At 40.3% G+C, this 25,547-nt stretch overlaps 1 protein-coding gene across 2 annotated transcripts in view; it reads right to left on the bottom strand.

The window, feature by feature from the left end:
* Nucleotides 1-743: 743 nt before the first annotated feature.
* Nucleotides 744-25,547, bottom strand: part of LOC139748199 (quinone oxidoreductase-like) — a 33,665-nt gene continuing 8,861 nt past the window's right edge. The window contains exons 1-9 of one of the 2 annotated variants that reach the window (XM_071661022.1): nucleotides 18,421-18,549; nucleotides 16,630-16,748; nucleotides 12,653-12,805; nucleotides 11,068-11,234; nucleotides 8,759-8,847; nucleotides 7,151-7,356; nucleotides 5,036-5,131; nucleotides 3,072-3,161; nucleotides 744-1,443 (exon numbers count right to left, since the gene is read on the bottom strand). In XM_071661022.1, the coding sequence (XP_071517123.1) occupies nucleotides 1,366-1,443; nucleotides 3,072-3,161; nucleotides 5,036-5,131; nucleotides 7,151-7,356; nucleotides 8,759-8,847; nucleotides 11,068-11,234; nucleotides 12,653-12,805; nucleotides 16,630-16,743 (993 nt within the window). In that variant the 5' untranslated portion in view covers nucleotides 16,744-16,748; nucleotides 18,421-18,549 and the 3' untranslated portion in view covers nucleotides 744-1,365. Of the gene's footprint in view, nucleotides 1,444-3,071; nucleotides 3,162-5,035; nucleotides 5,132-7,150; nucleotides 7,357-8,758; nucleotides 8,848-11,067; nucleotides 11,235-12,652; nucleotides 12,806-16,629; nucleotides 16,749-18,420; nucleotides 18,550-25,547 lie in introns of those variants that run through there. The other variant, XM_071661023.1, reaches the window with a different exon arrangement.

The raw sequence follows: 25,547 nt of genomic DNA, 5'->3' as shown, positions 1-25,547 counted from the left end.
TCAACCCTGACTACAGTTTGAGAATGCTGCCTTTATGTTTGGTATATTATGAATAGAATTGATTAACATATCATTCAATACGTTTACGTTCCATCATCAAGTTCCACCTTGTCTTGTTTTTTGATTAGACAGGATACCTCAATCACGCTTTGTTTATCTAGTCAGCACATCCATGAACAAAATTACCTGTTCCTGTCAATCATATGATGATAATCTCTTAAAAAATGCACTAGACTCAGACCCAATTATAATACTGGATCTGCAGTGGCTAAGACTATATCCTAACTTCTTTCCTGTTTGACATTTAAATGGAAAGATATTTATGCTTCCAACATTACCAAACAAGGGTTGATCTTTACCATACTTTCGATTGTTGTTTCATATTTGAAAACATCATTACTCTATAGTCTTTAGAATAAAATATTCACCTGGGGTACAAACTCTCTGCGGAATGGTAAACTTAGAAGGTTCCTCATAACTATCTGAGATCTCACATCATTACTCTAGTAAGATGTTTGTGCTTTGACTAAGCATTCATCCATAAATAATTATTTTCTTTTCATACATTTCTGCAATTTCCCTTAGAGGGAAAATTCTCACTTAGCCCCCTTCTTTTGGAAAAGTAAACACAGGAAGGGAGGATTTCCAGCCCCCTACTCACATCCCTTTTAGTTGCCTTCTGAAACACACGAGGAATATGTGGGGAGTATTCTTTCTCCACTATCCCTAAGGATAACAAATGATGATGGATAACAATTTATTGGCTAATGTATCCTCTTTCATCGTTTAAGTGTTCTGGGTCACAGATTCTGTAAGTTCTTGAAAACATACATGTAAATACTGACATTTTCACAGACTCATGGCTACCAGAAAAATAATGTATATAGCTATGAACATGAGTTGGTCTAGTACATCTTAAATTTCAATTCACTGTCTGATTTGATAATATATATAATCACCCCCTCAAAGGAGTTCCCAAAAGGAACAGGTGTCATGAAATATAGATAGATAAAACATAAACTGTGTAAGACAATGTTCACTATGAACACTAGGGCTGATATCCTGAAGCTGAGATGTAAAACGATCACAATATCATTATCTATATGCCAAAAGAAATATCTTTGCATCTTTCATTTATAAATGTTATATAAAAGCAACACTCCCATAAAGAAAGTGATTTGACAATATTTGACAGTAAAGCATTTCCATACTGAAGCCATATTATGGATCCTGCACCTTAACTACCAGTTTTCCTTTTATACCTTTATAAATGTTATAACACATGATATAAAGCAATACTCCCACAAAGAAAGAAATTCTATAATAACTGTTTTGATATTAAATAATTCTCATACTGAAGCCATATCATGGCTCCTGCACCTTAACTACTAGTTTCCCTTTTGTACCTGTGCCATGTATGATATCATGGTGAGCTTGGCCAGCCTGAGGAAAACAAAAAGGAAAAAAACCTACATTATGACAACATAGTGTGAGGAATATCACCTTAAGTATAATTCATTGATAACTGCAAGGATTGCAATTAAGTTTGGTGGATAAACTCAGAAGTTATCTGCTCACCCATCACAAAAGTATGTCCTATTTGTCAATCCATTTATAATACAATGCCTTTGTTCTAAACTCCAAACAGGATGATTTTGGGGATGAAAAGTTCAGTGAAACTGAAAAGGTGCAACAATACCTTTATGTTGACCTTTAATCTTCTGTACTTGAAGGAACCCTCTGAAGTATGTATTTCTTTAGGTACTTCTTGGTATATCAGTTTCACACTAGATTAACTTAATAACAGATTCACCTTGCAGTTGATGAGTCCATAACCTTTGATGAGGGTTATCATTCTCAACAAACAAAATAATACAAATTGCTGAGGACTTTCTCATCACAAATGAGTCTACCTAACCCTGCTCCTGCATGAAGTACAATCTCAAAGCTAAAAGGAAGCTCATAAAGGGGGGGTCCAAGTGTTGTACATAATGATTTTTTCATGCTTGTAGCCATTCCTTGCTATACCAAGAAAGAATCAGGAAAGGATGAGCAATGGCCACACTTACATCCATTCTCAAACTGTCATGTATAATGTCCTGAAAACAGAGTCCTCCACCCACAGTCAAACTCTACAGACCATTTCATGCTTTCTCCTGACTGCTTGGTAAGCCCTGGTTCCACCCAAAGACAGCGCATTGCCTCCCTATATATCAAAACACCCCAATTCGTTCTACCGCACATATGCCTCTCACCCTCTGACATGCTCGTGTCTCAGAGCCTCTTGCACTCTATCTTTTCATCTCCTTAGTCTCCCTTACTCTACTTGATCCCTTCACATCTAATACATACTGTATATCTTTCTTAATCTCTCTGTTTATATTTTCTCCATATGTTTCAATCACTTCAGTAACCCTGATCAGCTCTTATTCATACTCTGCTTACCACCAAACCTTTCTTTTATGCTGTCCTTCCTTACATGATCAACCTGCAGCTGGAAATTCTCCCCTCCACTTTAACTTTTCAAAAAGAAGGAACAGATACATGGGTCAAGTGAGGATTTTCCTGTAAGGCTTTGTCACCTCTTTTTGATGGTAACTCGCTTATACGGGAAATGGTGAATGTGTATAAAAAACATAAATGTATATAAACATACATACTTACATACATACATACTTACAAACATGTATATATTCATACTTCTTCACCTCATCCATTCTTGGTGCCATCCTGCCCCCAGGAAAGAGCACTGCCACCCCTTGCATCAGCAAGGTTGAACCAGGAAACATACAAAGAAAAGCCACATTTGCTCACATCCATACATGACCTGTCATGTGTGATGATCTGAAACCACAGGTCTATCTGCACATCCAGGCCCCACAGACCTTTCCATGTTTTATCCCAGATGTTTCAAATGCCTTGGGTCAGTCTGCTGACAACACATTGACCCCCAATACCACGCTGTCCCTATTCATTCTATTCCATGCACACCCTTCTCCCTCCTGCATGTTTAGGCCCTGATTGCTCAAAATTATGTTTAACCTAATACATCATTTCTGTGAGTAACTTACCTCCTCTAACTGGTAAACTCTGTTCACAACAGGCTTCACCCAGCCAGCATTAATTCCATCTAATACATATTCTGCTGACTCTGACTCCATCTAATGGATTATATAAACCATTGCATCAGTTAGATAAAAAAAATCTCAGATTGTCTGAAATAGACATTTATATCATATAATAATCATCGAAATATTGCATTACAATTGTGAACTTTAAACATGCACAAATGAATTGAAAAATAAAATCCTAAATCATTAGGGAAATTCTTTTAAATATGTATAATTAAACAGGCAACCATGAAAAAGAAAAACAGTCAGTAAAAAGGAATGAATAACACTAACATTCAGTGACAAACTTAAGTATATCATCATGAATAAGTCTAACGGTCATGTAGAGACTTTACAAGTTGTAAAAACTTTGTTTTAATTCAGAGGCTTATCCCTCATTATGTTGTTTGCCGATGATACAGCTCTAGTGGCTGATTCGAGTGAGAAACTGCAGAAGTTGGCAATTGAGCTTGGAAAAGTGTGTGAAAGGAGAAAGTTGAGAGTAAATGTGAATAAGAGCAAGGTTATTAGGTTTGGTAGGGTCAAGGGACACATTAATTGGGATGTAAGTTTGAATGGAAAAAAATTGGAGGAAGTGAAGTGTTTTAGATATCTGGGAGTAGAGTTGGCAGTTAATGGAGCCATGGAAGCAGAAGTGAGTCACAGGGTTCGGGAGGGGGTAAAGGTTTTGGGAGTGAAGAAGAATGTGTGGAAAGGGAGAATGTTATCTAGAAGAGCAAAAATGAGTATGCTTGAAGGAATAGTAGTTCCAACAATGTTACATGGTTGCCAGGCATGGGCTATAGATAAGGTTGTATGGAGGGGGGTGGATGTGTTGGAAATGAAATGTTTGAGGACAATATGTGGTGTGAGGTGGTATGATCGAGTAAGTAATGAAAGGGTAAGAGAGATGTGCGGTAATAAAAAGTGTTGTTGAGAGCAGAAGAGGGTGTGTTGAAATGCTCTTGACATATGGAGAGAATGAGTGAGGAAACATTGACAAAGAGGATATATGTGTCAGAAGTGAAGGGAACAGGAAGTGGGAGACCAAATTGGAGGTGGAAGGGTTGAGTGAAACAGATTTTGAGGGATCAGAGCCTAAACATACAGGAAAGTGAAAGGTGTGCAAGAAATAGAGTGAATTGGAATGATGTGGTATACTGGGGTCGACGTCATGTCAATGGACTAAACCAGGACATGTGAAGCTTCTCAGGTAAACCATGGAAAGGTCTGTAGGGCCTGGATGTAGATAGGGAGCTGTGGTTTCAGTGCATTACACATGACAGTTAGAGACTGAGCATGAACAAATGTAGTCTTTTTGTCTTTCTTGGCACTACCTCACTGAAAAAAGGGGGGGGAGGATGCTATTTCCTGTGTGGTGGGGAAGCAACAGTAATGGGTGAAGGTAAGCAAGTATGAATATATACATGTGTATAAATGTATATGTCTGTGTATGTATATGTTGATCTGTACATGTATGTATATGTGCCTCTATGGGCGTTTATGTATATATATATATATATATATATATATATATGTGTGTATATGTATGTGTATATGTGTGGGCCATTCTTTGTCTGTTTCATATCGCTACCTCGCTGATGCGGGAAAATAGTGATTAAGTATAATAAAGAAATATAAAAAATATACTTGCATTTACTTTCAACATCCTCTACTGCCAGTATATTGGTGAGCATTTAGCATACAACTAATAGAGTGGTGTATAAATACAGAAAAGGAGTAAGATGGCCAAGATTCACCTGAAAAGTATGCACATGGAAGAAAAGGTAAAAAGGGTGTTAAATTACTGTTTTGGTGATTGAACTTAATGTCTTCTACTTACTGTAACTTGATATAATCATCTGCCAATTTCTTTTTTCAGTAACTATGCTAATACAAAAACTAAGTGAAGTGAAAACACTTACAGGTGAAGCACTCAAAACAGCAACACCCATCACAACTGCTTCTGTGCTTATAAAGTCACGTGGATCAATGGTCACACTTCCTCGTGAGCCAATTACCTACAAAGAAAAAAACAGCAAGATATTTCGGTAAATGGGGAATATATTTACAAAATTTGAGTATAAATACACTCCGTATAACCTTAACTAAAGTAAAACTCCTCTGAGGCATGTTAAGATGTTAAATGTTTTATAAACTACATTATACCAGTAGCATGATCCATGGAACACTAGTATTACCTGTGGTCCTGCATGGTAGAAAAAAATGGACCGAATATTGCTTGGAAAACATCAAAATCATGTGTGATATATTCCATGGCCAAAGTTGGAATTTTCACCAATATGTGAGTCAGGTTAAGTTCTCAGTTCAATGTTTTTATCAGTATGAACCAGGAAAAAAATCAAAACTAATTATGAGTTTTAGCCATTCAGTTATTCTGATGCTGGGTAACAAGAGGACAGAAATTCATGAGTTTCTATTCAGACTTTTCAAGCTATGACCAGAGATAAGACGATGCAGATTAAAGAGTGACTCCTGATGGCAGAAAACAGACAGACAGATCACAGCAACAAAAAACAAAGTGATCCCCAGATGTCTACCATTTTGTATAGGTGGCACACAAACACTAATATTAAGTTTCATGGACAGAGGTGGAACTTTTTTTTTGCTGTGAGCCACATTAAACCTTTTTATAAGAGGCATACCTCAAAGCAAACCTGAACTAGTTATAGGTTTTTCTTTCTTTCATACTTGACTACCATTTTCCATGCTCATGCCGGGAACAAATCCATATCCTTTCTCTACCTGTCATGTATAATGCATTGAAACCACAGCTTCTTATCCACATCTAAGCCCTAAATACCCCTCCATGGTCCACCCTGGACACTTCACAAGCCCCAACTCAGTCCACTGACAGCATGTTTAACCTAGTATACCACAGTGTTCCAATTAACTCTATCCTGCATGTTCAGACCCAGATCACTCAAAATCTTTTTCACTTCATTCTTCCATCCTCAACTCAGTCTCCCCATTCTCCTTGTTCCCTCCACTTCTGACACACATATCCTCTTTGTTAATGTTTCCTTACTCAGTCTTTCCATATGTACAAACCACTTCAGCACACCCTCTTCTGATCTCTCAACCAAACTTTCTTTTTATTACACATCTTTCTTACCCTTAAATTACTTACTTGACTGAAGCAACTACTGTCCTTAAACATTTCATTTCCAACACATCCACCCTCCTTTACACAACCTTACTGAGAGCCCATGCCTAGCATCCATATGATATCATTGGGACTACTATTCCTTCAAACAACCATTTTTTGTTCACCTAGATAACGTTCTCTCTTTCCAAATATTCTTCAGTGCTCCCAGAGCCTCTGCCCCCTCCCCCACCCTATGACTCACTTCCACTTCCATGGTTCCAATTGCTGCCATGTCCACTTTAAGATATCACTTCTTCCAATTTTTCTCCATTCAATCTCACATCCCACCAAATGCTGTAGTTATGGGTTTCATGCCACTCAATTCTTGACATGCTGGAAAACAACTGTACATTGTACTATAAATATAAGATACAGACTTTCAAGATAAGACCATGGTTTAGCTGTATGTTGAGGTAAGACTACCAAAGATGAATAAATGACAGATGGATGATGGGATGAAACTGTGCTTTCAAATTACAGGACATATATGGACAATAACAAAAACAGATAAAACAATTCCTAAATATCTAAAAGCAATAGAGTAAGTGCAACTGGGCATTATCTTTCAAAGAGATAGCTACCAGAGAGTAACATCATCTTGAATGGTGAAGAGAGAATGTCATTAATGATCGATGTAAAAATACATTATAGAGTGTTGAGGCATTTGCTATGTAGGGGGTGATGGGAAGATACTATATTCCACTTGAGTGAAGATAACAATGCAATCGATTTAGGGACAGAGGTGCAAAAAGACAACAATGAAGGAGGACACAGAAAAGCAACCGGAATAAAGATAGAGCACTTGTTTTACAAACGTTGCTTTATATATCAATGATCAAAGGTTTTTAAAATCATATGTATCGATACTCACAACAGTTCTTCCTCTAGGCTTCATAAGAATGAGGTCCTTCCCTAGATTGACATTGGCAAGCATTTCAAGAATGACATCAAATTTCTCTCCTTTCTGAAGTTTATCGAAGTATTTTGGATCATGATGATTAAAAACTTCATCTGCACCCACACCTGACACAAGGTCCATGCCCTCTTTTGTACCAGCAGTTCCAACTATATGTAAACCTGCAAGAAAGCTGTTGCTATAAAGCAGTGCTTACATGTTTCAGTATTAATTATCTAAAGGTTGAAGGTATCATAAGGCAAACTGGTTATATGTGAAAGAAATAATACTGTCACTTTTCACCTCATAACAAATTCTTGCTTTATCTCTGCAGTCCAACTGAATACTTTGTCATCTATGTGAAACACTTTACTGTCAATTAATTATCCTCAAAACATGCTCTATTTACTTGGGATGAATCAAACACACACATAGCTTCTAGTTTATCAACAAGTAACTTCAACAATTGCTTCCCATTTCAACTTTTCTGTTTTTGGCCTGCTCTACATCTATTTTCCTCCTTGTCTATATGAGAGATAGAGTCAACCACCTGGGTATTGGGAGGGTTAGTGACAGCTGCATAGTGAGCCAGTACTTCAGTGGTTGTCAGGTTGCACTCCTCTAACCCAGGTAGCTGTTTTTTTCATTCTGCCTTAACCACACATGGACTACTAGCATTCTGTCCACAAATATACAATTTCTCCTTGTCATATGTAACACTTGACAACACTGAACTCACACAGCTTATTCTTCATAACTCTAGATTTTCCAGTGGTAAACACTATGCACTAGCCCTGCCTTTTGACAAAATGGTATGGGCAGCAGATATAAGTAGTTAGAAGGAACATTTAGGCAGGAGCATTAGGTAGAAGTAGTAGGTTGGGGCATTAGGTAGAAGTAGTCTGTAGGAACATTAGGTAGGAGCCCCTGCAAACACAACGTTAGAGTTGCCCTCTGCCAATGGCCTGCCAAAGGTGGTGCAAAAAGGCTAAAAAGCAGCACTGGAATTCACTACTTACGGAGATTCCAGTTGGAACAGGCACCAGAGATATAGATAGATAGATAGATAGATAGATAGAATACAAAGGCCTACTCAGTACTGAGGAAAATAGAGCAAAGCAGGTTCTCTCCCCTCCCAGCACTGCTTGAACACTTTACAGTGTATACTTTGAAAAATGAAAATTTATTACATCAAACGCACTGATTATCCTATTTGTGCTTTAGGATTTTCAACTACATAAAATCAAACTTTAATCAAAAGACTAATTGAGGACTACCATCCTGACTTCTCTATTCGGTGGCTGCCTACCAACTACTACCTAAAACATCGACACATTTAAAATGATTACTGCAAAACTAAATCACAGAAAGATCTGACGGTAAAACATGAGGCTGATCACTTCAATAATTCCTCCATTAATCTGTGATGAAACAATATCATTTCCTTGAAGCTACAAGTCCAGACATCTGATATGAGTAAAGACATACCAACCTATAGTAAATTAAACCTTTAGCATGAAAGTTAAGCTACTTTCTGAAAAGAATATGCATTTAAAGGATGTAAAAGGAATAAGAAATACAAACCATATGCTTTGCCCATCTGCACAGCAGCTAGACCAACAGAACCACTTGCACCATGAATTAAGACTCGTTCATTCTTCTTAGCTTGAGCTCTATTGATTGAAGAAAATAAAATCATAAAGAACAGTTCTATTATTATATACATAATGGCTGATCATATTAGAATTATAATAAAAGATATTTATCTATTCATCTATTTTGCTTTGTTGCTGTCTCCTGCGTTAGCAAGGCAGCACAAGGAAACAGACGAAAGAATGGCCCAACCCACCCACATACACATGTATATACATACACGTCCACATACGCAAATATACATACCTATACATCTCAACGTATACATATATATACACACACAGATATATACATAAATACACATGTACATAATTCATACTGTCTGCCTTTATTCATTCCCATCGCCAACCCCGCCATACATGAAATAACAACCCCCTCTCCCCGCATGTGTGCGAGGTAGCGCTAGGAAAAGACAACAAAGGCCACATTCGTTCACACTCAGTCTCTAGCTGTCATGTATAAGGCACTGAAACCACAGCTCCCTTTCCACATCCAGGCCACACAGAACTTTCCATGGTTTACTCCAGACACTTCACATGCCCTGGTTCAATCCACTGACAGCACCTCGACCCCAGTATACCACATCGTTCCAATTCACTCTATTCCTTGCACCCTCCTGCATGTTCAGGCCCCGATCACTCAAAATCTTTTTCACTCCATCTTTCCACCTCCAATTTGGTCTCCCACTTCTCCTCGTTCCCTCCACCTCCGACACATATATCCTCTTGGTCAATCTTTCCTCACTCATTCTCTCCATGTGACCAAACCATTTCAAAACACCCTCTTCTGCTCTCTCAACCACACTCTTTTTATTACCACATATCTCTCTTACGCTATTATTACTTACTCGATCAAACCACCTCACACCACATATTGTCTTCAAACATCTCATTTCCAGCACATCCACCCTCCTCCGCACAAATCTATCTATAGCCCACGCCTCACAACCATATAACATCGTCGGAACCACTATTCCTTCAAACATACCCACTTTTGCTTTCCGAGTTAATGTTCTCGACTTCCACACAATCTTCAACGCTTCCAGAACTTTCGCCCCCTCCCCCACGCTATGATTCACTTCCACTTCCATGGTTCCATCCGCTGCCAAATCCACTTCCAGATATCTAAAACACTTTACTTCCTCCAGTTTTTCTCCATTCAAACTTACCTCCCAATTGACTTGTCCCTCAACCCTACTGTACCTAATAACCTTACTCTTATTCACATTTACTCTCAGCTTTCTTCTTTCATACACTTTACCAAACTCAGTCACCAGCTTCTGCAGTTTCTCACACGAATCAGCCACCAGCGCTGTATCATCAGTGAACAACAACTGACTCACTTCCCAAGCTCTCTCATCCACAACAGACTGCATACTTGCCCCTCTTTCCAAAACTCTTGCATTCACCTCCCAAACAACCCCATCCATAAACAAATTAAACAACCATGGAAACATCACATACCCCTGCTGCAAACCAACATTCACTGAGAACCAATCATTTTCCTCTCTTCCTACACATACACATGCCTTACATCCTCAATAAAAGATACAACAATAAAATGTTAAACCCATTAACCTCATAAACACCAACTTCTTCAAGCTTATGGTTGTTAAAAAATCTTTCTATGACTAAACTAATTCTGCACTTGCATGATATAAAGAGAAAGACTTTGGTCTCTCTGACTTACTATCTATACTTTTGCAGCTATCACTATCATACAAGTTCAACAAACCAATGTTCCAAGCTTTGAATACAAACAAGTAGTGACCTTTGCCTAACTCTGAAATCTATATTTCCTACGTATCCATTTATGATGCCTCTTTAAATCTAAGTTTATCATGTAATAATAAAGTGTGAATTTGACCATTTTCTTACATTTCCAACTTTAATTTGGCATCAAAATGTAGGCCAAAACACACGTGAGTGGACTTCCAAATTCTGAAGTTACATATCAATTCGGAATATCATCAACAGCAGAGGCTAATCATAGTTACAGTATATTCTTTCATAATGTAAGCAAATCACAGAAGGTTCCAAGCACCAATGTCAGTTTCTTTCACTTCAAGCACAAATGTGTAAAGACAGTAGCACCTAACTTGTTGCTGCCACCCACTTCATGTATGGGATATTACCTATAAGACCAGGTAATCATAACATAACATAACATATCCCAACAAGAAAACACCTAACTTATATCTTGTTATAGAAAGACTTGTAAAGTTTATGAAAAAAAATTACTTTGTAAACAGAGCTCGATATGCAGTGAAGTATGGAATGCCAATGCTTGCACCCTGAGAATAACTTAGCTTTTCATCCAGAGGATGAACATTAGATTCATCTACACAGGTATATTCTGCCAGTGTTCCCATCTGTCCACTTTGACAAGTGAAGACCCGATCTCCAGGCTGTAAAAGCATTTATCTCATCAGATCCTTGTGAAATGGAACACAAAAATAGTGCATAAGATCAACCTAACAAATCTACTAACAGTGGTTATGATCTGGTTATACCTAAGAGTACTGGATGCCTTTATCTCAAATTTGCAGGATCAATTATATCCATATGATGGGAATTTATCCAAATCTTTTTTACTGCCATTCATTAAATGGGAAAAGATTTAATAAAATTACAGCATAAAATCTAAAAAGCACTCAGGTACTTATAAGAAATATAAGCACTTTAGACCCAACAATATATACTGGCACATGTCCTTGACCATTCCCATTTCCTCAGTCTTACTACCTACTCCATTGTCTATACTCTCATCAATCATATTACACATTACAACATACATTATTGGATCTACTAACACAAGTCTTCTCGTTCCCTATAGAATACATAATTAATCTTATGACCATTTTCACAGCACTGAGCATAAACTGCATTTTGAACCTGTCTAACCACACTATATCTATGCTTGTTTTGATTATTTTTCTAATCCACTTCCTTTTCTATCCCTTAAATTAGACTTTAAAGTTTGAGGCCGTCTGGGGCTTTATCACTTCATTTGGCTTATACAGCCAAAAAATTGATGACAATGAAAAAGTCTTAACCTTTACCATTTTTCTGTTTCACACAAAGGTATAGTGATCTCAGTGTTTAATTAACCTAACTAGTTCTCTTAAACATCCTGTTTATAAACTGTTAAGCAGCACAAACTCAGGATATTTTTGGGGTTCACTAATCATTTTCAAAGATGATTTCTATAAGTGGTAAGTTTCTCATACCATGGGGCTCCAGAGGAAGGAATATATGATTTATTTACAGCACCAACTTTAAGTCTTATTTTCTCAAATGTTTCTCCTAAAGATCAGTTGTTTATGGTTAAATTTCTATCAATTTTTGTATCATGATCATCAATATGTCTCAGAGAGGGGATTCTTTTCTATTTTCTTTAGATTTTTTCAATGAATATTTTGTTTTTATATTACTGTTGTTCCAGAGCACCTTATGTAAAAATTCATTTCATCCCAACAAATTTCACTATAAAAACTTAATTTGTAACTTTTTAAGAAAGTACAGGAGTGGTAGCAGCTACAAAATATCACTTTATCACATTATTCTTTTTTTTCATCTGCTTTCAGTTGAAATGACTGTCAAATAGAACACATCCAGCAGAAATGTATTAAGTTTCAATAAAAGTTGCAAGGAGATTCAATCATTCTTATGGTCATGCTTTATATGGCTAAAATCACTTTTTACTGTTTATGTCTCCCTATATGTAAGGATAAGAATGTCATCATACACCTTGAAAGAAGGAGTCATACAAGGGTGGACAGAAAACACTCTCCATTCCACCTGAATTACATATGGTAAAACTAACCTTAAACTTTGTAACCTCTGATCCAATCCTCTGAACCAAACCAGCTGCATCTCTTCCTGGTATATATGGTAGATCAGGAAGTTTGCCATAAAAGCCACTACGAATGTATGTGTCAACAGGATTTACGCCACTCACAAGCACCTTAACCATTATCTGTTAACATTGAGATTAATATTGTTAAATTCTTTACAGTTATATAGCTGCACACACAAGAAAAGGGTTTACAGCCAGATGATATTTCTTTGCACACTTAGGTACATACTGTTAACTGGGTTTACTGCAGTTCCACATTAAAAGCATGCAAAATGAGTTAAAAATTAAAGAAGGGGGCCAAGTGAGGATTTTCTCTCCAAGGGTCAATCCTCTGTTCTTAACGCTACCTTGCTACTGCGGGAAATTGTGAATATGTATGAAATTTAATTTTCCAAAAGAAGGAACAGAGAAGGGGGCCAGGTGAGGATATTCCCTCAAAGGCCCAGTCCTCTGTTCTTAACGCTACCTCGCTAATGCGGGAAATGGCGAATAGTATGAAAGAAAGAAAAGATATATATATATATATATATATATATATATATATATATATATATATATATATATATATATATATATATATATATATATATTATCTATTTATTTATCTATTTTGCTTTGTCGCTGTCTCCCGCGTTTGCGAGGTAGCGCATGGAAACAGACGAAAGAAATGGCCCAACCCACCCCCATACACATGTATATACATACACGACCACACACGCAAATATACATACCTATACATCTCAATGTACACATACATATACACACACAGACACATACATATATACCCATGCACACAATTCACGCTGTCTGCCTTTATTCATTCCCATCGCCACCTCGCCACACATGGAATACCATCCCCCTTCCCCCACATGTGTGCGAAGTAGCGCTAGGAAAAGACAACAAAGGCCACATTCGTTCACACTCAGTCTCTAGCTGTCATGCAATAATGCCCGAAACCACAGCTCCCTTTCCACATCCAGGCCCCACATAACTTTCCATGGTTTACCCCAGACGCTTCACATGCCCTGATCCAATCCACTGACAGCACGTCAACCCCGGTATACCACATCGATCCAATTCACTCTATTCCTTGCCCGCCTTTCACCCTCCTGCATGTTCAGGCCCCGATCACTCAAAATCTTTTTCACTCTATCTTTCCACCTCCAATTTGGTCTCCTACTTCTCCTCGTTCCCTCCACCTCCGACACATATATCCTCTTGGTCAATCTTTCCTCACTCATTCTCTCCATGTGCCCAAACCATTTCAAAACACCCTCTTCTGCTCTCTCAGCCACGCTCTTTTTTATTTCCACACATCTCTCTTACCCTATTATTACTTACTCGATCAAACCACCTCACACCACACATTGTCCTCCAACATCTCATTTCCAGCACATCCATCCTCCTGCGCACAACTCTATCCATAGCCCACGCCTCGCAACCATACAACATTGTTGGAACCACTATTCCTTCAAACATACCCATTTTTGCTTTCCGAGATAATGTTCTCGACTTCCACACATTCTTCAAGGCTCCCAGGATTTTCGCCCCCTCCCCCACCCTATGATTCACTTCCGCTTCCATGGTTCCATTCGCTGCCAGATCCACTCCCAGATATCTAAAACACTTTACTTCCTCCAGTTTTTCTCCATTCAAACTTACCTCTCAATTGACTTGACCCTCAAGCCTACTGTACCTAATAACCTTGCTCTTATTCACATTTACTCTTAACTTTCTTCTTTCACACACTTTACCAAACTCAGTCACCAGCTTCTGCAGTTTCTCACATGAATCAGCCACCAGCGTTGTATCATCAGCGAACAACAACGGACACTTCCCAAGCTCTCTCATCCACAACAGACTTCATACTTGCCCCTCTTTCCAAAACTCTTGCATTCACCTCCCTAACAACCCCATCCATAAACAAATTAAACAACCATGGAGACATCACACACCCCTGCCGCAAACCTACATTCACTGAGAATCAATCACTTTCCTCTCTTCCTACACGTACACATGCCTTACATCCTCGATAAAAACTTTTCACTGCTTCTAACAAGTTGCCTCCTACACCACATATTCTTAATACCTTCCACAGAGCATCTCTATCAACTCTATCATATGCCTTCTCCAGATCCATAAATGCTACATACAAATCCATTTGCTTTTCTAAGTATTTCTCACATACATTTTTCAAAGCAAACACCTGATCCACACATCCTCTACCACTTCTGAAACCACACTGCTCTTCCCCAATCTGATGCTCTGTACATGCCTTCACCCTCTCAATCAATATCCTCCCATATAATTTACCAGGAATACTCAACAAACTTATACCTCTGTAATTTGAGCACTCACTGTTATCCCCTTTGCCTTTGTACAATGGCACTATGCACGCATTCCGCCAATCCTCAGGCACCTCACCATGAGTCATACATACATTAAATAACCTTACCAACCAGTCAACAATACAGTCACCCCCTTTTTTAACAGATTCCACTGCAATACCATCCAAACCTGCTGCCTTGCCGGCTTTCATCTTCCGCAAAGCTTTTACTACCTCTTCTCTGTTTACCAAATCATTTTCCCTAACCCTCTCACTTTGCACACCACCTCGACCAAAACACCCTATATCTGCCACTCTATCATCAAACACATTCAACAAACCTTCAAAATACTCACTCCATCTCCTTCTCACATCACTACTGCTTGTTATCACCTCCCCATTAGCGCCCTTCACTGAAGTTCCCATTTGCTCCCTTGTCTTACGCACTTTATTTACCTCCTTCCAGAACATCTTTTTATTCTCCCTAAAATTTAACGATACTCTCTCACCCCAACTCTCATTTGCCCTCTTTTTCACCTCTTGCACCTTTCTCTTGACCTCCTGTCTCTTTCTTTTATACATCTCCCGCTCAATTGCATTTTTTCCCTGCAAAAATCGTCCAAATGCCTCTCTCTTCTCTTTCACTAATAATCTTACTTCTTCATCCCACCACTCACTACCCTTTCTAACCAACCCACCTCCCACGTTTCTCATGCCACAAGCATCTTTTGCGCAATCCATCACTGATTCCTTAAATACATCCCATTCCTCCCCCACTCCCCTTACTTCCATTGTTCTCACTTTTTTCCATTCTGTACTCAGTCTCTCCTGGTACTTCCTCACACAAGTCTCCTTCCCAAGCTCACTTACTCTCACCACCCTCTTTACCCCATTGTATGTGATTGAATGTAAGAAAGTAAATTCTCGATTAATATGGGTAAAACTGAAAGTTGATGGAGAGAGATGGGTGATTATTGGTGCATATGCACCTGGGCATGAGAAGAAAGATCATGAGAGGCAAGTGTTTTGGGAGCAGCTGAATGAGTGTGTTAGTGGTTTTGATGCACAAGACCGGGTTATAGTGATGGTTGATTTGAATGCAAAGGTGAGTAATGTGGCAGTTGAGGGAATAATTGGTATACATGGGGTGTTCAGTGTTGTAAATGGAAATGGTGAAGAGCTTGTAGATTTATGTGCTGAAAAAGGACTGGTGATTGGGAATACCTGGTTTAAAAAGCGAGATATACATAAGTATACGTATGTAAGTAGGAGAGATGGCCAGAGAGCGTTATTGGATTACGTGTTAATTGACAGGCGCGCGAAAGAGAGACTTTTGGATGTTAATGTGCTGAGAGGTGCAACTGGAGGGATGTCTGATCATTAGCTTGTGGAGGCTAAGGTGAAGATTTGTATGGGTTTTCAGAAAAGAAGAGTGAATGTTAACATATTCCAACAATTTTCCTTAACAGTGGGGATTTCTTTGAGATGATGACAGAGCACATTATAAATCATGTTTTACTTCTTGATTTAAATCTGAATCCCTGATTATTTGCTGATGACCAAGAGAAAGAATGACGAAAAAAATACTTTTATCATCAACAATGAGTAGATCAAATACCTGCTTGTTACCAATGGTAGGAATCGGCACATTATTTTCAACCTTCATGTTCTCTATCCCACCAAACTGTCGCACTAGCACTGCTCGCATCATGGTGCCTCGAATGGTAGCCATCTATACTGTAATTAACATTCAGCGTTATAAAGGAACTTCAATCAGTTATGTCTTTCAATAACAGGAAAATTATTTGGTAAAACCCTTCTTATCTAAATGTACTCTATTTCAAAATAAGAATATATACATAAAATTTCATGTATAAAAGAAATAAAGCTCTTAACACACTGAGGGGTCATGTCACTTGTTCCTTAATGTTTACCTTATTTGTCTCTATAATTTTGTTTCTATATATGGGGATAGATTCACTCACACATACTCTTAGCTCAGATCCAGTATGAATATCTTGTAAACCAAATGTAGCATTGCCTGTTGGATGTGTCACATTATGGCCACCTCAAAGAACAATTTGCAGTCTGAATCTTACACCAAGGCAAAGAAAAATTTCACCTAATTCAATCTGTAGCACAAGAAACATACAAGTAATGAAGAGCAAATCCCTCAAAGTGGCCAGTGACTTCATTAAGAAGTGCTTGGTATAATGGCTGTATTTCTAAGGCAGTTAAGGCAGTCACAGCTAAACACCAGTCCCAGGTAAGGCAAATATTTCATAATCGATTCTTTTAGTGGAAAAAATGTACAATGCTTACTATGAAAATGATGTTTAATTTACAATAAATCTTTAAACTACAAAAGGGTACCTAAATATGATCAAGCCAACACTTCTGAGATAAATGTAGTTTATTTAGAAGTGATTATAGACAAACATCCTCCTTCATATAGTAGGGTTATTTAGTATATGAAATTGTTGTAACCTAAGAAACTGTTACGTATCACAATACTTTATGTAACAGCACAGCATTTCTCAGCCTTAGTATTCTTTTAAAAGTAGCATTTAAAGAGATTTTGACAGGTTTGACCCTCAAAACCTACAGCTTAGGTAACGCTCCCCTAAAACATTTTTATGAATTTACAGAAATTGAACAACTTTTTATATTATCTCTCAAAACATTGTAGTACACTTGGGAAACTATACAAAAATAATCTACATGTTTGAGATTTTCTTTTTCAAAAACTTGCAAAAAGTCAAAAAACATAAGTGTAAAGGCACCACCTAAATTGAGATAGAGTATTAATGAACTTACTTTGCAATGCTAGTTTACTGTATCTCCATTAAATGAGACAAAAAAATGATCAGTTTAAGCTACACATTAAAAGGACATAGCTTTGGGTAATCAGTTATTACGCCTTGCAAGTGCAGTACTAAGCCAATAACATGAGGAAAAATTTTAAAAATTTCATTCTCCCTCATATATGACGTTAGTGGTGTAATTTGGGAAATAAAGGTAAAAGATGTGGTTTAGCACTCTGGTAACAGCGTTGCAAGTCACGCTCGCTCGCACTTTGCTCTCTAATCAAAATGCAATATAACTGAGAGGCCCCTTGGGATGCATATATATATATATATATATATATATATATATATATATATATATATATATATATATATATAAGATCCAAATCCCCTAGTTTCATGTTCCTGTACATAGAGCACAGCAAATTAAACACGAAGATAAAAGATTCTCAGGGAACACTGTGTACATACTTTATCACCACCTCTTCAAAATGACCCATTAAAAGCATGAATTACGCCATGGCAGGTGACCCCTTGTGACACACGGGGTTCTAATGGACCCTAACTTAAAATACTAACGAGTGGCAGCGGCTGTCACTTACGTAAAACGGCCGCTGGAAGATTTCGCCACTGAATGAGGAGTGAAGGTTGCTCACGTCGCTGTTGCAGTGAGTGTGAGGGAGCAGAGGCATGCCACCTCCTACATCACTTCCATTATGATAATATATATCCGGGGATCAATGTTCTTTCACACGTCATGCTGAACTTTCAACTTTCAAATTCTAATTCCTACTCTTAAACCTATCACTTGTACTACATATGACCGATGTATAATACGCTTCGAGGTCTGACTTTTAAGTGAATTCAAAATTCATATTAATGTACATAGCGTTGAACATGCATAAGATTTGTGGCTTAGTGGCCACCCAGCAGGTAACTAATTAATTCCAATGAATTCTATACCTTACTCTATATAGAAAAATAAATGTAACTGAAAAAAAACAGCGTATGTGTTGATCACTTTTCATTGGCCATCCTAATCTATGTGAGGGTTAGGTAACCAAAACTCTATCATACAGGAAATTTTGAATCGAGAAAAAGTTTTTCTCTCAAGTATTCAAATGCCCCGCCATCAAGAGGCAAGATACGATTTTCTATGTAAAAAACCACACACACACACACACACACACACACACACACACACATTCTATACATATATATATATATATATATATATATATATATATATATATATATATATATATATATATATATATATATATATATATAATGTGTGTGTGTGTGTGTGTGTGTGTGTGTGTGTGTGTGTGTAAATGGACCTGCTTGTGCTCATTTTACTATGGTGTTAAGGCCTCTCGCAGGTAAAGATCCAAGGAGGGTAACCAATATCATCTTTCAAGTCAGATGTGTTGGCTGATTCATCAACTTTATGCCCAGCTTGAGTAATCTTCTTACCCTGTGTCGTGCTTCAGACACAAGCACATGAATCGAGCGAGTTTAACGCAGTTAATGATGAAATAGAATCACTTTACAAATGAGACTATCACACTTAAAGGTTTCACCATACACAAGGGTCAAAAGGATAACAAAAAGTTCCGTTTTGGGGTGTGGATGGCCAGTTGTTGACCCTAAGTCCCAGATTACAGTAAGAATCGTGAGGACATGTTATTACAATAGCATTTCCAACCTCACCAGCAGTCTGTTGTAGGGAACCATCTGTGTACATAGTCTGTAGGAGATTATAATCAATAATCATAGCATCAATTTGGTGATGTGTCATTATTTCCTCTTAACACTAACTCAGGTTTTTCCAGGAATGTGGGAATTGTTATATCAGCGAGGTTAATAATGTCCTACGGGGCAGGATAGTGCGATTCTCATATCTCATGGTAAAGTTCATGAATACCAGATATTCTAAGCCTATTCCCAGTTGCATTAATCCATCTGGGTGGATTGCGACGTGTCTGTTTGAGCATCGGATCCCAGTAAGATGACTGATCTCAGCTATTTTGTCTCTCTAAAGTCATTATATCTTTATATCTAAGCTTCAGGCTCTACGTTCAGGTGTGCTCATACAAATAGTAACTGTAGAATATCTTTTTTTGATGATCTTGATAACTTCAGTAACAATCCAGTCCTTGTATATCAAAGGAAAGACCAGGAGGGTAAGCCAGAGATTTGTAACATTCCAAAGTGGTCGTAATTTACAGACACGGTTTGCTAAACAAGAGATCACTCATATACAACCAAGAAACAAGGACATTCCATTATGTAATGCATCATAAGAAGACTTTAAAGCTCACACTAAAACTAAACACATAACAAGCTTATATTATGTCGGTCGTTATATCTATGTAGAAGCCCGGTTCAAAAGTATGACAAGTTATGCCTTAAAATATCAAAGAAAATGGATGTCAGATTTTGGTACAAGAGAGAACGTTCAGGACAGACTCGTGTTTCCTTCAATTATACAGCTCTAGGGAAAGATGCGAGTCAGGGTCTTGCAGAGGGAAAGTCCCACTGGATAATGTCAGGCGTGGGGTCAAAGAACTCAAACAAAGGGAACTGACAGGTCACAAATGAACAAGTCACTGAGGCAACTGACGCTATAACTACTAAACCACCTGAGGGAAACAGTCTTCTTCATACTGATTCTCTTATTATAAGTTCGAAGGCATCAAGGAATCTAATATACGATTGATTTCGTGGGCATAACAGAGCAATGATTGAAAGGGAATTCTATCTCCTGTCTGACCCTGCTGAGTGCGGCGTCCTAGTCCGTGTGATACGTAAGTCATCCTTGTGTCTGAGATGACCTAAGCGAGGTCATCCGGGAGATGTCAGGTCAAGGTCGGGTAGAAGGTGGGTCATGCAGACCCCCATTACCTTATCACAAGGTCACTTAACCTCTTCCAAGTGGTGTTTCTGCATGAATCGCTTAATATACATTTACAATACGACTGATGAACTAAGTCAAAACACATTATATACAATTTGTCAATACGTCAGGGGAAAATATAGCGAGTATACACATGATGTAGTATAACATGCGTACTAACCATAGAAAATGGTTGGGAATTTGGGATATATCAACATACATCATACAGAAATATCATAGTATCCTGGCAAATTTTGACCACATGAAAAAATATCGTTGTATCCCTCCCTAAACACGACGCTACGACCCCCAAGCACGACGCTACGGCCCTCCAAGCACGACTCTACGACCCCTAAGCAGGACGCTACGACCCTCCGAGCACGACGCTACGACCTACAAGCACGACCCCTAAGCACGACGCTATAACCCTCCAAGCACGACGCTACGACCCCCTAGCACGACGCTATAACCCTCCAGGCAAGACGCTACGACCCCCAAGCACGCCGTTACGACCCTCAAGCACAGTACGACCCTTGAACAAGTCGGTACGACCCTGGGATATGATCATGTGACTTGTACTACCCCCTGGAGGGTCAAGGTCAGAGGTCAGACCGTAATATACCCATGAGAACGACCTGTCGCTACACCAGGTCGAGTACGACCGGACGGGCGTGCGACGACCCGTCAACACCACCACTTCTTCGTTAGACCGTCGGTAAAAACCAACTAGCCTTCGTTAAACCGTCGGTAAAAACCAACTAGCCTTCGTTAAACCGTCGGTAAAAACCAACTAGCCTTCGCTAAACAGTCGGTAAAAACCAACTAGCCTTCGTTAAACCGTCGGCAGCATTAGCCATCCTTCGTTAGTAGGCTGGCAAGACGAAAGGTGTCCTTCGTTAAACCGCTGGCAACACCAGCTATCGTTCGTTAAACCGTTGGCAACACCAGATGTCCTTCGTTAAACCTTCAACAACACCATCTGTCCTTCGTTAATCCGTCAGCAACACTATCTGTCCTTCGTTAATCTGTCAGCAACATCATCTGTCCTTCGTTAATCCGTCAGCAACACTATCTGTCCTTCGTTAATCCGCCAGCAACACCAGCTGTCCTTCGTTAATCTCGCAAATCATTCGTTACACATCAAGCCACTTATCCCCCCAAACACACTGGATTTTCCCCAAGTGACATACGAGATAATTTTTCCAGGAAAATGGAAAGGTTTGTGACAATAGGGCGGGATTAATTACTGGATTTATCACACTATGAACTGATCTGGGTGGATTTAGGACTTATGACGTCACGAGTGGATCTACGAGGAATTAATCTTATTTACGAGGATTGATGACGTCTTGAGTGGATGCAAGGCGGATTCATGACGTCACTGATTGAAGACCTTCTCATTAGCTGGCCCATGAGACATGGACCGCGCGTTGGTAACACTGCGTGCCGACGCGCCATTCGAAATCCTGACCGGCGAGGATGACACGCTATTGGCAACGCTGCGCCGGGGGGGGCGTTATTTCCCCCGGCGTCGATCGAAGGACACCACCATCCCCAGCAGCGCAGCGGGGAGCGCAGGGAAACACACCGGAGGGATGAAACCGTAGATCAGCGCGGGGAATGAGGGGGTAAATGAGAGCATTCTTGTGAGGAACTAGAGGAGGAGCGGAGAGAGGAGGAGCGGAGAGGAGGCTGTTGGCTCGTACCCGGCTAGCGAGGGAAGGCGCTCTGCTGAATCATGATGGCGGCCAAGGTCGCTTGGGACGCCCGCCCGCCCTATGCCTCCCGCCCCTCGCCTGGTGCCGCCACCCACCATATTTACCTCCAACGTGTGTCCTGACGGAGGTCATGTGTCTGCCAGTTTGCGTACTTGCTTTCTGCCAGCCTGCGTATTGCTCTCTGCCAGTTTGCGTACTACTTTCTGCCTGCCTGCGTATTGCTCTCTGCCAGTTTGCGTACTACTTTCTGCCAGCCTGCGTATTGCTCTCTGCCAGTTTGCGTACTACTTTCTGCCAACCTGCGTATTGCTCTCTGCCAGTTTGCGTACTACTTTCTGCCAGCCTGCGTATTGCTCTCTGCCAGTTTGCGTACTACTTTCTGCCAGCCTGCGTATTGCTCTCTGCCAGTTTGCGTACAACTGTCGACCATATACCCAATACCCATATATACCCTAGCCTGAGCCAGGTACTCATTTTATCGACCAACTCCTAAGGATGGATGAACAGCTGGGTTGACTGTGGACCGACTGCCGCAACCAGGAATCGAACCTGTGCGTTCGACCCTGGGAGGCTCGTGAATGCGTCACGGTCAGGAACGCTAATCGCTACACCACTGTCTCTCAGTTGGCGTACATCTGTCAGCCAGATTGCGTATAGATGTCTACCAGTTTGCGTACATCTGTCAGCCAGATTGCGTATAGATTTCTACCAGTTTGCGTACAACTGTCTGCCAGTTTGCGTATAACTGTCTGCCAGTTTGCGTATAACTGTCTGCCAGTTTGCGTATAACTGTCTGCCAGATTGCGTCCTCCTGTCTGGTAGTGTGTAGACAGGCGTGTGAGAATGCATGCACCTGTCTGCCAGCATGCGTAACTCGACTGCTAGTGTGCGTACTGCTATCGGATGTGCGTAGTGTCAGCGTTAAACTTAGTCTGTCGGTTCGGATACGCCTAGCATATTCCGTAGACAGACGTCTGTCTGTCTGTCTGTTTGTTTGTTTGTTTGCGTGCTCGTGCGCGGGAAGCTGTCCCGTACCAGATTGTTTACAGCAGTTTGTTTACTAGCCTACGCACCTCCACTGTCTGCCGCTGGGCAGAGATGTTCAACGATCCGTTTTCTATGGTTCTATATACATATTTATTCGTTTTCTCTTTTGCGTACGTTTGCGTAGAGGTGTGACCTTACGCAGTTCATATAACGCTCTGCGTAAATAAGTCCCAACCCCCCCACCCACCCCTCGCCAAGCCCCTTTCATGAGGTTGCGTACATCTATTACCTACCAGCGTGCGTTCGAGCGTCAACCAACGTACGCACAGGGAGAGAGAGAGAGAGAGAGAGAGAGAGAGAGAGAGAGAGAGAGAGAGAGAGAGAGAGAGAGAGAGAGAGAGAGAGAGAGAGAGCCATCTCGTAATGAATCACGCATCGAACGTACGCACGACCACGACCAGCCTGCGTAGAACTCAGATCTGCTGCTGGGACCATGCGTCCTGCTGCTGGGACCATGCGTCCTGCTGCTGCTGGGACCATCGCCCTTTTGCTGGGGCCATGCGCCGCCCTCCTGCTGCTGGGACCATGCGCCCTGCTGCTGAGACCATGCGTGCTGCTGCTGGGACCATGCGTGCTGCTGCTGAGAGCATGCGTCCTGCTGCTGCTGGGACCATGCGTCCTGCTGCTGCGACCATGCGCGGTGGTGGTGCCCCAAGCAGGCAGGCAAGCAGGTAAGTGGGCGGCCGTGGGCGTCAGGAGGGAAACTGGTATTCGCTGTGAGCCCAGGGTTCAAGGCTGGCCACGCCCCACACACTTCCCAGGAGGATGTGCTGTGTGGGGGGGTGCTCGTTACCTCACCCCCCCAGCTGCTCCCCCTCACCCCACTCTTACTGCTGCTCCTCACCCCACTCTTACTGCTCACCCACTCACCCCACTCTTACTGCTCACCCCACTCTTACTGGCTCACCCCACTCTTACTTCTCCCCCATCACCCCACTCTTACCCCACCCACATTAACTCCCCCACTCCCCCACAATGGTGGATGCGCAATATTTTGTCTCCCACTCTTGAACTTCCACTACTCTCTTTTTCTATTTCCCATTTTCATTCAGTGATGATCTTTGTGTCTATTATCGATCATCTATTAGAAGGGCTAATAGTCTAGCCTACAATTCTATCTACTTATTTTTCCCGACGATTTTGGAGTTCTCTACAGATATAAGAGAAACGATTGTCGTAATGTGTCCTTAATCATTACCATAACGACAATTCAAATGTTCATTTCCTAACTCAAGAACTCCCAAATCCATAGTTTAAATCATATGGATCAATTATATATATATATATATATATATATATATATATATATATATATATATATATATATATATATATATATATAACATTATACCCTGCAACAGGTAGGACTCGAACCCAGGACCTTTTGCGTGGTAATCGGGAACTGTAAAAATTCGGCTGTGTGATCGTCCTGATTACCTCGCAAAAGGTCCTGGCTTCGAGTCCCGGCTGTTGGAGGGCATTATGTGTTCTATGAAAGCGCGCGATACATATATATATGACTAAACACATGAAATGCTCACATGCGCATCTCGTTGCTGGCCGCCGATTGGCGTCCACTTGTGCTGCGCATTCCAGCAAAATCCGGTGAGGATTCTGCCCGTTTTCCTAAGGCGTGGCCTATCGTGCGCCTCCTCCTCCTGGCTGGAGGAGCAGCTGGGCACCTAAACTCCCTAGTTAAGGAAGACGCTACCACTCATGCCAGCTGACCATCACCAAACCCACAGTGGTATAAGAATGAACATTACGTCACAAGATCATAATAAATATATAACTCCACTGATATAAATCAGTGGAAATAAACGATAAATAACTTTAAAACTCTCGCCTATCTTTTTCCCCCCTCCTCCACCGCCATAACTTAGACCGTTCGTGGCGCTGTCTCCTCCCGAGGTTTGTTTACACCTTGTCGTCTGACACACACAGACAACACAGTAAAGTTAAGACGCCTCTTTCCTACAGGATTTGTGAAGTAATACCTGTCTTTGTTAATTGCTTTCACGCAAGGACACCCAAACCGGATTTCCCCGATATTACCATATGTGTA

This window comes from Panulirus ornatus, chromosome 73 (assembly GCF_036320965.1).
Source record: "Panulirus ornatus isolate Po-2019 chromosome 73, ASM3632096v1, whole genome shotgun sequence".
In the NCBI taxonomy this organism is placed as follows: domain Eukaryota; kingdom Metazoa; phylum Arthropoda; class Malacostraca; order Decapoda; family Palinuridae; genus Panulirus; species Panulirus ornatus.
This window is presented reverse-complemented; position numbering and strand designations above follow the sequence as displayed.